The sequence below is a fragment of the Lampetra fluviatilis genome, chromosome 35 (genome assembly GCF_964198595.1).
Source record: "Lampetra fluviatilis chromosome 35, kcLamFluv1.1, whole genome shotgun sequence".
Classification (NCBI taxonomy): domain Eukaryota; kingdom Metazoa; phylum Chordata; class Hyperoartia; order Petromyzontiformes; family Petromyzontidae; genus Lampetra; species Lampetra fluviatilis.
This window is the reverse complement of record NC_136309.1, coordinates 663,847-679,778: the sequence shown is the minus strand read 5'-3', so window position 1 is coordinate 679,778 and position 15,932 is coordinate 663,847. Positions and strand designations below refer to the sequence as shown.

General features: G+C 51.6%; 1 protein-coding gene across 4 annotated transcripts in view; it reads left to right on the top strand.

The window, feature by feature from the left end:
* Positions 1–15,932, top strand: part of LOC144944459 (glutamate receptor ionotropic, NMDA 2C-like) — a 112,588-nt gene that overhangs the window by 31,235 nt on the left and 65,421 nt on the right. For all 4 annotated transcript variants that reach the window (XR_013639595.1, XM_078872614.1, XM_078872615.1 and 1 more), the window contains exons 3-4: positions 3,906–4,020; positions 15,512–15,720. Coding sequence is in view for 3 of the 4 variants with exons in the window: in XM_078872614.1 (XP_078728740.1) it covers positions 3,906–4,020; positions 15,512–15,720 (324 nt within the window). In the remaining variant the exon portion in view is untranslated. The remainder of the gene's footprint in view (positions 1–3,905; positions 4,021–15,511; positions 15,721–15,932) is intronic.

Here is a 15,932-nt window from a genome sequence, read left to right as displayed (position 1 = left end):
ATTCTGGTAGTGGAATGACTCGGCCCACACATCCCTCCTGGTTCAGTGAAATGATTCGGACAATTTGGGACGTTAATTGTGATGGTCTAAAAGAGAAACTGGATCCCGGCCATGGGAACGTGAAATGTCCAGCACTGGGTCAGCGACACCAATGCAGATGAACCTGGCCCCAATAGGCAGTTGAAAAGAGAGGCCCTTACCTTTGTAAGAGTACGTCTCTTGGTGAGAGAGTACAACACAATACCTTTATACACAAAATGCACAGAAAGTCTATCGGGTCAATTGAAAGAACGCTCTGCGATTGAAATGGGCCACGTCCTTGTTTTGAGCGTAGAATTGTTTCCATTTGGCAGCCTTTAAAACGGCAATTGCAGATTTTAACCAAACGTCTGAATTTATTTCATTATTTAGAATGTTATGAAGGCAGGAATAACAGTAGCGAAATGAGAACTCTCCATCAAGCCGCGACATCAGCGGAGCAATCTCTCAAAGGCCGAAGACGATGATGAACAGTTATTAAAGCTCATCTGTCACTCAGGAGAGATGTACATCGCAATCACCGTTTAGCGCATTCCAATATCACCGACGCCGCTGATCAGGACTGAATGTGCAGATGCACGCAACCGCAGCGCAGAAAAAGCACCTGGCAGGCATTGTTGTATTTCCGGCTCTAAGAAATTGCAGGAACACTTTACGCGACCATTAACATTGAGATGAGCGAAATCAATAACGTCGCATGTCCCCCCGCCGTCGGCAACACGTTTCATGGCCATCCACCGCTCACAAAGGGTTGCTGACACTACAAATGCTGCCTTTCAAAGCTCGCGGGCGTCTTGTTCTTGCTGGGGACACCTTAGTGATGTCACTCTTAATGCTGAGGCAGCAGCAGCAGCAGGAGCAACATATATATAATTATATATACACAGGAAAAAACAATGCCAAACCTCTCAAAGTGATTGCGTGGTGTTCTCTTGAAGCCACCTTGTGAGCCCCGCTCGGAGCGCTGACTCCGCGTCTGCAGAGCGGCGTCAGCGCTCAAAGTGGCCGCCGCGTTGGTCTCTTGCCGAGGCGCCGGGATGGCACCACGAGTTCTGTCGCAATCCGGCGCTCTGCTGCTGCTGCTGCTGGTGGTGGGGGTCACACAGACACATTGCAGGGCTTACGTATAAGGCTGCTATGTAAAATCAATCAATTAATTGGCAGCAATGCGTTCATGCATTGCTGCCAATGTCGCTGTCTGCTGGCCACGAGAGAGTCTCAGGACAGATATTCTTAGGTTTTTTCGGTAAAGTCACGTAGGTAAAAAACATTAAAAAGTAAAATAAAATAAAAAATAAAAAATCACGACGTTTTGGAGGCAACACAAGCTTCCGTCTTCAGGTGGTACCGTCACAGCCACGACAGCTGTATCAAGTAAATGAGAGATTGCAGTAGCTACCACTCCGTTTATATAATGGTTGGAGAAGATCGTGGTGCAAGGGGCGCATACTTATTATTAATATGGTAAGGTGAGGCTTGAGACTAAGAATAGACTGCATAACAAAGGCTGAGCCTTTGTTGTGGAGAGGTGCGGTTTGTGACTCAACCTGTGGCAGGGATACCACCACTAAACATGGTAAAACTGTAATAGTTGTCTGTCAAATAAGATTGGCAAATAAGTGTAGTTAAATCTGTTTTGCATGGTTAATCACATACTTCCAATGATTACCTAGTTTGTAACCGTCATCACGGTTGAAATTATGTCTGTGTTTGTATATTTGTATGGCTTCGTGCACAAACCTTTGATGGTAGCCAGAAGGCTTGCAGAGAACCTTGGTCTCGGAAAATACAATTTCATGAGAGCCCACCGAGTTGTAGCAATGATCGGCAACGGCCGAAGAATCAGTTCTGCCGTGTTTCAGATCTGACTTGTGCTCGCGGACACGATCAGAAACATGACGTTTCGTTTCTCCAATGTAGCAATCACCACAAATGCAACTCAATTGTAGACTCCAGGATACTGTAAGTCAGGAACGACATCCTTCACAGACAGAGTTTGTGCAGTTTTGCTACTGACTTATCCTCCATCGAAGAATCGCAGACTACAATAGGTTCACTCTATGGCCCACGGTTTGGGCTGCACGGCCAGTCAGAGGCCAGTAGCTGTGTCTCTACTTCATGAGGGACATGTGCGCAGCGGCCTCCTGTCGATGTTCCGATGCGGCTGATGGTTGCACCATCACCACCACCAGCGGTGTCTTCGAGGAGGAATGTCGAGGCCAGGAGGTTGCGACGTGCAGGTCTCGGATGAGGCGTTTTTTTCTGAACGTTTACGTTCCACTGTCCGGCAGAATTCTTCCGGATCTGGGTTATTTAAATATATCAATTAACCAATCAGTTACTTAATTGATTGGTTTAAGGGGTGTGGTGGCACGAGGGCTAGCAAGGGTGAGCAACTGGTCCTGGTGACGTCACAACCGGTCCTGGAGACGTCACAACTGGTCCAGGTGACGTCACAACCGGTCCTGGTGATGCCACAACTGGTCCTGGTGACGTCACAACTGGTCCTGGTGACGTCAAAACTGGTTCTGGTGACGTCACAACTGGTCCTGGTGATGTCTCAACCGCTACTCCTGCTGCCTCCCCCCCCCTACTCCTCACTCCCCAACTCACACTGACCGGTGTGGTGAAGTATGGTTAAACAACCTCCATAGAAAGCAAGTGGGAGCCTTGGTCCAGCAGTGGTCAAAGGACTATGGATGCGGCTTTGGTTTCCTTGAAAAAGCGAATGATGTCCATCACGGAATTGGACTTCCCTAACTGAGGCCCTGTGAGGCTTTCCTGGATAAATAACGGATTCGTGTGTTTTTCTACTCAGGGTCAAAGTCTCCCAGCTTTGTAATGTGAATATCTGCAGTCATCTCCATCTGAGACATTTAAAACATGTGTTGACCCTTGTGTGTGGAATTTGTTTATTTCCACTAACGGTAGACAGTAGAGTTATGCTTTATTCAATTATTGTTGCTGCATTCAACAATTGATGTATTAATCAATTATGTCAATGGCCGTCAGTTGTAGCTCTCATATGCAGCTTAGCATCTGTGCCCATATTTAAAGTTGGACTCAAGACATGTTGCTGTTGTGAATGTTACTTAACCTGACGTGTTTTTGCATGAGATTCAAATCACATTGCCTCCCAGCCCAAAATGTGTCTCGCAGAACAAAATGACTGGACTGTTTATCCGAGCCAGAGGTGGAAATTCCACATTTCTTTGATGGGGACGAGTCGCTTTGTTTTGGTAATCACTATTGACTCATCATATATAAGGAGCACGTGATTTGCTGATCCTGTGGTGGCCGTGGTACACGAGCACAACCAATGTGCCATGAAGAAGGGCCATTGCCAGAAACTTTGCCTATTCCATATTTTCCCTTCTAAGGCCACCGTGCTGTTGACAATCGTGGCACATTTTTTAATATGCTACGTGGAAAGGTAGAGGCGCAGCCCTGAAATTGCTGACGGTGGAAGTGCCTCCACGAAAGGGATCTTCCGATCTTCCGAGCTCCCCTCTAGGATGGCATTCCGCCGATTTGTCCACGCTGGCCAGACGTCTTGGAAGAGGTGGGAGTGCCGAAACGTCCCCCACCACACGTGACCTGCCGGTCGACAAACGGCGGCAACCCATGGATACAGCACTCCGCTTGCCAGGCAGAGGACGGGGTGATTTACCGGGAGCGCTTTAGGAAACTTGCACCGTAGTTTAAAACTGCCACGCCGGGAGATCGAATCGAAGTGGCAGCCTCCAGAATTGCGAGCGCAGTGCGGCGCTAACCATCACACGCCACGGGCCACATCCCACTCGTCTATGCGTAGCGCCAAACAAAAAGAATGCCATTAACAGTGCCGTGCCGCCGTGTCGTTGCAGATACCTCCACAACATCACGTGGAAAGGCAGGGACCTCTCCTTCAACAGCGACGGCTACCTGCAGAAGCCTTCGATGACGGTCATGGTGCTCAACAACGGCCGCGTGTGGGAGAAGGTAGCGACTGCACGGGGCCAGCGGGCCACCGGGGGACATTTCTCGATTTCACTTCGTTTAACTTTTAAAGTAATTTTGCGATAGAATGCCTTCGCCATCTGTGTTGTGGCTTTCTGCTGGAGAGTCCCGGCTTTGGTGCCAGCGTTGTCAGTGTCCCAGGGCTGACAGATGGCTATTCAATGCCTTGGCTTCTCTGAAGCGCATGTTTACCAACTTAGCCTTGCCCACGCAACGATCTGTTTCTGATATTGTGTGTGTGTGGCAGAGAGAGATGAGGTAAATAAGTTTTGGGAAGATAATGCTGTGAAATAAAAGGAAAAACTGATTCCAAAGTTAAGCCGATTTTGATCATACTGAGGGCTTGGCCTGTGTGCTGTGTGGATTGTATTTTCTTGCAATTTCTGTATAGCTCAGTGGGGGTTACCTGGTCAAATAAACATCGTTTAGTTTCTCATATGACTGTTCATGTTAGTCAATCATGGTTGATGTGTGTTAGTGGCCATTAATCATGTTGTACGGGGATGCACGCTGGAGAGATGCTCATTTGAAGCGGTGGGAACTGACTACTCCATTTTGCGAGCCATCATTCAGCCAGAGCTGCATCGGAAGCACTCCCATGGAGGAGCGAAGCACAAAACACAGACAGACTCTTTGGTTCTTTCGGTAAAGTCACGTAAGTCACGTACGTGACTTTACCGAAAGAACCAAAGAGTATGGATTCCTGCAGTCACGAACGCTTAAAATCAAGATCACAAAACACAGGTCGTCCACTCACTGCTGTGCTCATTCACCGCGCTCTTGGGCCACGCGGCTGCTGCAGTCAGGTGGCTGCTTGGCTCACGGAGTGCAATCGCCGATAAGCTCCTGGCAGTCGGGATTTTACCGAAGCAATTAGAAGAGAAGCTTCTGGCCTTTGGACACAGGTAGCACGGCGGATGCTCAGCATTTCGCTGCAGGACAGTGTAAGCGACGTCGTGGGAGTTATAAATGAAACGTGGCCGGAAAGTGTCTTGTATTTAAATCAGGAAGATGAGGGTCATGTGATTTGTGGGTCACATGTTCAGGATGGAGGAGGTCGGGTCAAAGAAACGGGCGTGGTAGTGGAACCCATCGGTCGTCAGCCAAAGGGAAGGCCAAAAGCCAGATGGTGGTGTTGGTGATATCACACCTTGACGGGCAGGTTTCAACTGTACTGTAGCATTGGGATCTAGCAGGAGAGAGGAACGACGGCGAGGTGTGGTGGCGTCAGCAACTCTGTCCGTGATGACCTCTCGATCTCAAACATCCTCGTGGCACTAGTTAACAGTTCCACTGGCAGCCTCGTCTTGAATAGCTTGTCCCGTGCACAGCAGGGTAGGCCAATAACATTGTGCATTCTCCTTGAGATAATGTGCTCTCAGTTGAAAAAACAGCAGGAAACTGAAACTTTCGACCTCTAGGTTATCGTGCTGTCTGCGGGCTAATGGCGAGCCCTTGTTCCGTTTTCTCACAGCAGACAGCAGAAAAGAGCACGGTAATGGAAATGTAATCGAATATGAGAAGTGGGAACGTGGCGCACGGAGGAAGGACTGAAACACGTTAGAGGAAATTCACATTCAGCTGGCAAAGGCCCACGGTTGGTTGCGTAACATATCTCAAGTGAGCTGTTCCCTTAGCTTTGCAATGCAGAACCAGCGGGAATTCAGGGAAAACATTCACTCGATAAATTTCTACGCAAACTCGCCACTGGCGTCCAAATAGTTGAAAAATCTACGGAAGCAATGAAGTCAGCATTTTTCATGGAAATCTATTTGTGTAAATTAAGAAACTTAATTCGGAAATTAACGAACAAATTAGGAAGATAATTTTAGAAAGACAAAAGTTGCACGCATCTCTTTCTCCAATGTTGAAAATCTTACAAAGAAAGGTGAATCAGAATTAGTTTGACATTTAGGGGCAGCTTTCTCACCAGCTTCTGCCCTCTGCTGCAGTGGCCACTGCCTGTGAGGCGAGAAGCCTGAACGTCCCGTGTTCACGCTCAGAGACGAGCGTCTGAATGGGCACGCGCCACGTCGCCTGTCCTTGGGCCGTCAGCAGACTCACGATGTGGAGCGACGCTCTCGAGCTCGGCACTCGGCGCTGCGTGCTCCCCCAGTGGGCCCCATCTTTACACCGGCTGTTGTGCGGCCTGTGGCCACATCGTGCCGAGCGGCTTCCACATTGCACCCCCTCTGCTTCCTGCGAATGGCGATGTCTCGCTTGCGAACAACACGAAGCTACTCAAACCGTACATTGGGGGAGGGGAGGGGCAGTCGGCTATAGAATAACAACGGCATTGTTTTAATATTTTCGCAACAAAGACATTCGAACCGATGGTAGTCATTCAATGCCTATTGTAGTCATTCCTACTGGACGTCAGTGACCTACCGGACATCTGTGAGAAAGAGCTTCACAGCTCATCGGATTCCTCCTGCTGTCTAAATAAAGATTCAGATTCAATGACAACTTCCTTTTAGAGATTTCCTTGAAATGCAAAGGCAGTGAACTCCATTGATTGAATAACAAACAAAAACCCCCACAAGGGACGCTTGATAGGGGCTGTGGCATGGAGAGGACCCTTTGGAAGCCTGCGTCTGCCGCGGTGTCCACGAGAATCCGACAACAGCCCCTGCACAGCGTCTCTGCGAGAGTGCAGCCTGCGACGTGAACGCCGACAGTGCACGCATCCAGCACGCATCCAGCACGCATCCAGCACGCATCCAGCTCGCATCCAGCACGCATCCAGCTCGCATCCAGCACGCATCCAGCTCACATCCAGCTCGCATCCAGCTCGCATCCAGCTCACATCCAGCTCACATCCAGCACTCGCATCCAGCACGCATCCAGCTCGCATCCAGCACGCATCCAGCTCGCATCCAGCACGCATCCAGCTCGCATCCAGCACGCATCCAGCTCGCATCCAGCACGCATCCAGCTCGCATCCAGCTCACATCCAGCTCACATCCAGCTCGCATCCAGCTCACATCCAGCACGCATCCAGCTCGCATCCAGCACGCATCCAGCTCGCATCCAGCATGCATCCAGCTCGCATCCAGCACGCATCCAGCTCGCATCCAGCTCACATCCAGCTCACATCCAGCTCGCATCCAGCTCGCATCCAGCACGCATCCAGCTCGCATCCAGCACGCATCCAGCTCGCATCCAGCACGCATCCAGCTCGCATCCAGCTCGCATCCAGCACGCATCCAGCACGCATCCAGCACGCATCCAGCACGCATCCAGCTCGCATCCAGCTCACATCCAGCTCGCATCCAGCACGCATCCAGCACGCATCCAGCTCACATCCAGCTCACATCCAGCTCGCATCCAGCTCGCATCCAGCACGCATCCAGCTCGCATCCAGCACGCATCCAGCTCACATCCAGCTCGCATCCAGCTCGCATCCAGCACGCATCCAGCTCGCATCCAGCTCGCATCCAGCTCGCATCCAGCACGCATCCAGCATGCATCCAGCTCACATCCAGCTCACATCCAGCTCGCATCCAGCTCGCATCCAGCACGCATCCAGCTCGCATCCAGCTCGCATCCAGCACGCATCCAGCACGCATCCAGCTCGCATCCAGCTCGCATCCAGCTCGCATCCAGCACGCATCCAGCTCACATCCAGCTCGCATCCAGCTCACATCCAGCTCGCATCCAGCACGCATCCAGCACGCATCCAGCTCGCATCCAGCTCGCATCCAGCTCGCATCCAGCACGCATCCAGCTCGCATCCAGCTCGCATCCAGCTCGCATCCAGCACGCATCCAGCACGCATCCAGCACGCATCCAGCTCTCATCCAGCTCGCATCCAGCACGCATCCAGCACGCATCCAGCTCGCATCCAGCACGCATCCAGCACGCATCCAGCTCGCATCCAGCTCGCATCCAGCTCGCATCCAGCATGCATCCAGCTCACATCCAGCACGCATCCAGCTCGCATCCAGCTCGCATCCAGCTCGCATCCAGCACGCATCCAGCTCGCATCCAGCTCGCATCCAGCTCGCATCCAGCACTCGCATCCAGCACGCATCCAGCACGCATCCAGCTCGCATCCAGCTCGCATCCAGCCCGCATCCAGCTCGCATCCAGCTCGCATCCAGCACTCGCATCCAGCACTCGCATCCAGCACTCGCATCCAGCACGCATCCAGCACGCATCCAGCTCGCATCCAGCACTCGCATCCAGCACTCGCATCCAGCTCGCATCCAGCACGCATCCAGCACTCGCATCCAGCACTCGCATCCAGCCCGCATCCAGCTCGCATCCAGCTCGCATCCAGCACTCGCATCCAGCTCGCATCCAGCTCGCATCCAGCACTCGCATCCAGCACTCGCATCCAGCTCGCATCCAGCACTCGCATCCAGCACTCGCATCCAGCTCGCATCCAGCTCGCATCCAGCACTCGCATCCAGCTCGCATCCAGCTCGCATCCAGCACTCGCATCCAGCACTCGCATCCAGCTCGCATCCAGCACGCATCCAGCACTCGCATCCAGCACTCGCATCCAGCCCGCATCCAGCTCGCATCCAGCACTCGCATCCAGCTCGCATCCAGCACGCATCCAGCACTCGCATCCAGCACTCGCATCCAGCACTCGCATCCAGCTCGCATCCAGCACGCATCCAGCACTCGCATCCAGCACTCGCATCCAGCCCGCATCCAGCTCGCATCCAGCTCGCATCCAGCACTCGCATCCAGCACTCGCATCCAGCTCGCATCCAGCTCGCATCCAGCTCGCATCCAGCACTCGCATCCAGCACTCGCATCCAGCTCGCATCCAGCTCGCATCCAGCTCGCATCCAGCACTCGCATCCAGCACTCGCATCCAGCTCGCATCCAGCACGCATCCAGCACTCGCATCCAGCACTCGCATCCAGCTCGCATCCAGCACGCATCCAGCACTCGCATCCAGCACTCGCATCCAACCCGCATCCAGCTCGCATCCAGCACTCGCATCCAGCACTCGCATCCAGCACTCGCATCCAGCTCGCATCCAGCACGCATCCAGCACTCGCATCCAGCACTCGCATCCAGCTCGCATCCAGCACGCATCCAGCACTCGCATCCAGCACTCGCATCCAGCCCGCATCCAGCTCGCATCCAGCACTCGCATCCAGCACGCATCCAGCTCGCATCCAGCACTCGCATCCAGCACTCGCATCCAGCTCGCATCCAGCTCGCATCCAGCACTCGCATCCAGCACTCGCATCCAGCCCGCATCCAGCTCGCATCCAGCTCGCATCCAGCACTCGCATCCAGCCCGCATCCAGCTCGCATCCAGCACTCGCATCCAGCACTCGCATCCAGCTCGCATCCAGCTCGCATCCAGCACTCGCATCCAGCACTCGCATCCAGCCGGACGGCAGGAGGGTGGCCCGCTCGCCTCGTCCCCGACACGAGGATTTCGGATACCCGTTAAGAGTTTTTTGGGGAATGTCCCAGACTCGTGGCGTGGCTTGTGTTGCCCTGTGTCAGGAGCGTGCTGCCTATGGCAGATGAATCATTGTACGGGGGGGACTGTAGTCAAGGCCCAATGTCTCACTGCGTTATTTTCCAGCTTAGCTTGGAGTCGGGTTTGTCGGCGTAGAGCACTACCACTACAGCACAAGGTATCCCTAGCCAGAATAATCCTTCATTATTATTATTGTACCATTATATTCCTATCGGTGTCTAAGTATAACGAGGACAAATTACGGTGAGATGGATACGGCGGGTTAAAATCATTCCTGGGACGTGTTCCGGACTGTTCTGACTGAAAATAAGTAATGAATGCTGATAGGACACAGAAGGTCAAAACCGGTCCAGATTGCTTGCTTATACAGATTCTGCTGCGTAATATTATTCGTCCTCAAAGACATTCGACCGATCGACTAAAATATATTTATATTCATGAGGAGACAGATTTGAATCTTGCTCTATATGTGTTGCTTCATGTATATAGGTTCGGTAAAGCAACAAACCTGATGCATATATTTTTAAAAAGTGCAGCCTCTTTGCCTCGGCACTTGATGTAGAAATGATGTGTAGATGTGGTGAGTGAAGGCGCCTACAGAGGAATGGACCCGTCAGATGTGGCAGAGCACGGCTTTGGAAGTCGCGGCAGTAGTTTTGTGCAGACTGCAGCTTGTGTACAAAGTTCAATCGTAATATTCCACGTGAGAAACTTTAGTTTGGGTTTTTTTTCCATACAATTCACAGCAAGGTCAAGTTTTGGGTCTAGGGAATTCATCACTGACGCATCTCTGGAATATGTGGTAGGAAACAGTGAGGTCTGAACCATGACACTAAACCGAGGAAGAATAAACTTCTGAGCGCATCATACATGTTTATATAAATACTAGCCTTTTTTTGCCCGTCCAAGGACGGGCGTATTTCAGTAGATCTGAAACTTGCAAGCGAAAATCAGACCGCGACGTGATATTCATTGCATCAATTCGTGTGCACAAACCTATTTCATTTTAAGGTTATAATCCCTTGTTCATCACGACGTCCTTTTAACTTTGATGTCTTAACAGCGTGACAGAGATCACGTGACGTGAGGGTTCTGCCTTTGTAGTGAGGTTTGTAAGTTGACGCCGAGGAGGGGCGCCTCGCCCCCGCCCCCCCATGTGGAGTGACGTCACCTGCTAATTATTATTATGGGGGGGGGGGGGTGTCCATTTGGAAGACGTCATCTCTTCATGATTATTAATGTGGGGGGCTGTTCGATGTGGAGTGACGTCACCTGTTCATGATTATTAATGTGGGGGGCTGTTCGATGTGGAGTGACGTCACCTGTTCATGAGTATTAATGAGGGAGGGCTGGCCGACGTGGAGTGATGTCATGCACGGGACACACAGACATTATTGATAGTAGTAAATGTATTATTTCTATTTGTCCAAAAATAATAATAAAATAACAGCAACCTAACTCATACAACAGAGGTTTGTTTTTACGTGATACTGCTTTGGCAGTGGTGCGCAAGCATAAAAAAAACATTCGTTAAATAACATTGCCCGAAAATAAAATATATAAAATAGGAGAAATTGTGGGAAAAGGCCCTTCTTCATAGCAGACAGCTCGGAAATATACAATAAATACGTGAAACGCACACCATGTGGACACAGCCAGCAACATGAAATGTAAAATTAGCGGGATGTCCATGAATTTAGTTTCAGGCATTGATAATATCACAAAATCCACTCAGAGCCCCGGACGCCATGGAGTGTGAGAGGGAAACCGAGGCAAGAGATTGCATCAAGAGCGATCGAGTGAAATGTGAATATGGCCAGAGCAGGCGAGGGGTGCACGGAGAAAGGTGGACGCCTTTCTAATGAACAGAGGTGGGACAAAGTCATTGTTATGCAAGTCCAAGTCGAGTCGCAAGTCATCAAATTCATGACTCGAGTCTGACTCGAGTCCAAGTCACATGACTCGAGTCCACATCTCATAGGTGGGACAAAGTCATTGTTATGCAAGTCCAAGTCGAGTCGCAAGTCATCAAATTCATGACTCGAGTCTGACTCGAGTCCAAGTCACATGACTCGAGTCCACACCTCTGCTAATGAATGATCAACGACAGGCCTTTGCCAGTCGACACACCGGTTAGAGACAGACGCAGGCCTCTCTGCTCCGCAGGAGAGTGCCGCTGGGAGGGCCCCGCTGAGTGGACGGTGCTCCGAACCTTTGTCAGTCAAGAAGGAGCATGAGGCAATCCACGAATAAACATTACTTCTATTTCGATTTAAAGGTTCTTTCGTGACTGCAGGGATTCATATTCTTGGTTCTTTCGGTGAAGTCACGTAGAAGAGAAATAATAAAATAATATTAATATTAAACAATAAATATAAAACATTTTTTTTCAAAAAAAAATTATGTGGATTTCACACCTGATGATGATTGCTTGTGTTGCAGTCAAAAGAACCAAGAATATGAACATCACTTCGTTAATGAAACTCCTAGGCTTTATTGTAGGCAAGGTGTGTCAATATGGCATCTTGGGGACTGCGATGGCTCAGCCATGCGGTCTGATGCATCAATGCAGTGACATCACTGCAAGGATATGACCGAGTGCTCTGCAGGAATTTAGAGTCTGTCAGAGAGCTGTGACTCGTCCTCGGCGTGCATCCACAAGTGAATAGCTATGTAGTTTAGGAATGAACCTTACTTTAATGAGGGATATTGCAAAACCCGAAATCCATCAATGGCCTTTGCAAAATACACGCAATAAATGATGGTCATTTGAATGCCATGCCCCGTCTCTTCAAATACAAGACAAACATTACCGAGTGCACAAAAGTCATAAAAGAGCAATCGCATAAAGAATGTCAGATAACCTTCCATGAAATTACCTGAACATCTGCAAGAACATTAAGAAAAAAAAGAAAAAACAAGAGAGGCCACTGCCGATTGAACCGACACGTGGACTGCCAAGGGGTTCGCGAGACACATTCCAGAAATTATCGCCCTCATTCACAAGTCAATATGCTTAGCCTCCAGAACGGGAATAGCAACCGTGCGGAAGGGGCTGGGAGACTTGGCGTGACTCGAAGCCAAGCCGTTAGCCACGACGACCGGACACCCATCGCTGTTTAGCAGGCGGCACGTGCGCTCACGACGCCGCGCGGGCGGCGTGGACTGCCGGGCGAGCAGCCTGGTCCCCGGGAATGTGGCGACTCTCGCTCGGTGCCTTGCTGGCTGGCGGGAGGAGGATGTGTCCTCCTGTGTCACAGAGGCATCGTCTGTCGTGGATGCAATTTCAGGGACCGCGTGTCAGTTGTCAGTCGCGCATGAGCACAAGCTAAACATTATTGACGTGTTATGTTAACGCCGTCTTATGAGATGTTAACTTAGTTGTGAACGTGTTGGGCAATGGCCATCCGTGGCACTAAAGAAGGCCCAATGTCTCAAATACGGCTCCCCATAAAATCAAGGCGACAGTACAAAATTGCTATCCTGTGGCACGGGGCTCTCTTTCAAGGTCTTCCCACCGATGATGACTTTTCACGGTGTAGCCTCACGCTGTTCGTCCTCCCAAAGGGAATGCCCTCGGAAAAGCGATGGACGATCATGCTTTGGCCGCGGTGGAGGGAGCGAGGGGATGGGGTGGCTTTTAGCGCATCACCGCAAAGCAGAACAAATCCCACGCGGGGCGCTGTCGACGGAACAGCGACGTCATTGTCCGAGCACTGACTTTTTACGACTCGTTCATTTAGTGCGAATGGGTTACATTTAAAAAGTAAGTCATCTGAAGTTTACAAGGGTTTCACGGTTTTGAAAGTCAATGCCATTGAACAGCAATGCCGGCTGATTTTGATCAGACAGATATTTGCTTTTTTCGCATGCAATGTTTTGTTTGTAAGGGGTGGTAGATTATTATTTTTCTTGTTAATGGGCATCCAGTGCACTCCTGGAAGCATCTGTCCAACTGGTGTCACAACTCGAGCAACTTGGGAAGTCAGGGAAATGCCGCTCTTTTCACCAACTCCCAGTTGTCCACCATCACGTGAGGCTGGGTCAACCCTAGGTGTAGATACCATAAAGGGGTTGTTAACCCATCGCTCTCCGATGTGTTCTGGTTGTGCCCCCCGTTGCTTTCGGCATGATGTCCGATGTCAGGCATCAATGCCACGTGGCTGGCACGAAACGTCGGACGTCGTGCCAGCAACACGCGGAGAGCTGCACAGCGCTACCGCGAAAACCTCCGCAGTGGTTAAGTCATCGTTGCTACATCGATTCACAATGGTTCATGTGTCCATATCGCTCCTACCACGGGCGCTGTTCCCGTGAACTTCACTCGTGAATTGCTCCACCCCACTCTGAGCACTCCATCTACAACGCCGCCTTAGTCCCACCGTGCTCAACCACCGCACCGCAGGTCACGACGCAGCTGCTTACATTTCCTAACGCTCTCCCATCGCCTCTTTTCCAAATGTCTCTACAACAACCTCGCTCAATTCGAGAAATGTGTTACACTCTGATCTCTTACAACGTTAAAAATGCCGTTGGTTTCTGGCCGCTTCACGTGTTGGGCTTGTGGGCCTCTGCTCAGCGACTGGATCGTTTTTTTGTTTAAACTGCCAATGTACATCATGTCCCACGTTATTCTGAAGTTGATGACAATGTGACTGGCGGTCGGAGTAATTCCTTTGTCACTTGTGCCTCACTGTGAAATGCAGTTCCTTAATATTTTAATGAAACATTTTGGCCGCCACCTCTCACCTCTCTTTCGTTCATCCTCCTACAAATGCCGTTTGAAAATGAGGAGGTAAGGAGGGGGGAATCAAGGCACGAGGGGCGAGGGGGTGGCGGTGGCGGTGGTCACAACGCGCGCGTGGAGTCACTGCCACCTGACGTACACGTAGGCACGCCGGCGAAAAGGCTGCGCGCGGAGATGCGTTTTTTGCTGTTTGCAATTAAGTGGCTTCCAGCGCGGCTTGCAGGAGAATAACAAGGAGTGCTGTTAACAGTGGGGCATCAGCTCGCTTGCGGGGCATCACAAATCCTCCGTGCCACTGCTGCGAGTCCACCGCCGGCAGCGGCAATGAAACAGTCGCTTTGAAGTTCCTGTGCTGGGCTCCTTCTGCGGCATCGCAGGTTTTCTGGCCACTGCCCACGTGACCTGCCGTGCGGTCGTCTGCAGGCTCACGGCGCCGCCGGCTGCCTGTGCGCTGTGAAATGTGAGCGCGTCCTCGGCGAGCGTTCGGCAACGATCGACTCGAGCCACAATGTGCGCTCGGTCAAAACGTCGGGGGTGGAACTCTTTTCTGTTCGTGGCCCTGAGCCGGTGATGGGACTTTAGCACTCCTGCGGCATAGCTCAGCTGCTGTTGATTTGTGTTTTAACGTTCGTGGGAACGTGTTTCAGTATCAGTGAAGGGACGATCGCCACTTCAACTTGCCCTGCCGCAGCACCACGCGAGCATTCACCTTCATTTGTGAACATTCCGAACTTACTCCCAAGTGTGGTTTCTCCCGTCACGTATTTTAATGCTTCCTGTCAATCATAAACGAGTCTCAAACAATGTCACATTGAAGTTGAACCACCCAACGTCTTTCGTAATGCGCACTAATTTGATAGTGGAGTGGTGGCCCAATGTCTAGCATACTGCACTAATAACCCGGTGATTAGAGTTTGATTCCCAACCTACCTCGAACCGGTCGTGTGACCCACGCTGACAGCGCAGTGTGGTCAGTAACCCCCATGTAGCGGTACGCATGGTGGGTCGCCCATCTCGTGAGCACTGTCCAGGCTCAACCTTAGCGAGCTTCCAAAATCTTATGAGATGGGGCTCCCGTGACCATCGACAACGGACTTCGAGAACGTTGCAGAGTATCTTCAGTTCAGCACCGCTGCCACCGCGTACGTGGGAAGGCAACACTGGCGCCTCGCTCTCGCACAACTTTCGGTTCTCGACTTAAAGGTGGAGTGGGCAGACACTCGATGTGCACGTGCGCCACTGACGCTTCGACGCTTTGGCCAACGCCGCAGGTCGGGAAGTGGGAGGGCGACGCGCTCACGCTCAAGTACTCCATCTGGCCGCGCTACGGCACGCGGCCGCCCCCCGGCGTGGAGGACCGCCACCTGAGCGTCGTGACGCTCGAGGAGAAGCCCTTCGTCATCGTGGAGGACGTGGACCCCATGGCCGGCACGTGTCTGCGCAACACCGTGCCCTGTCGCCAGCAGATCATCACCCTGGGGTAAGGAGGAAGCTCTGTGCGCCGCTCGCCGTGGGTCTCCGCGGTCGCCGCGGGCACGGGTTGCGCCGTGCGGTGTTCGGCACGGTGTCCGACGGTTTGCTCCACGTGCCGGAAGCTTCTTCCAGGAACATGGTGCGTGGAACAAAATACGCAGTCCAACGCACGAACACATCGGACAACGGTACAAATATTTTGTGTTCAGCCAGCGGCAA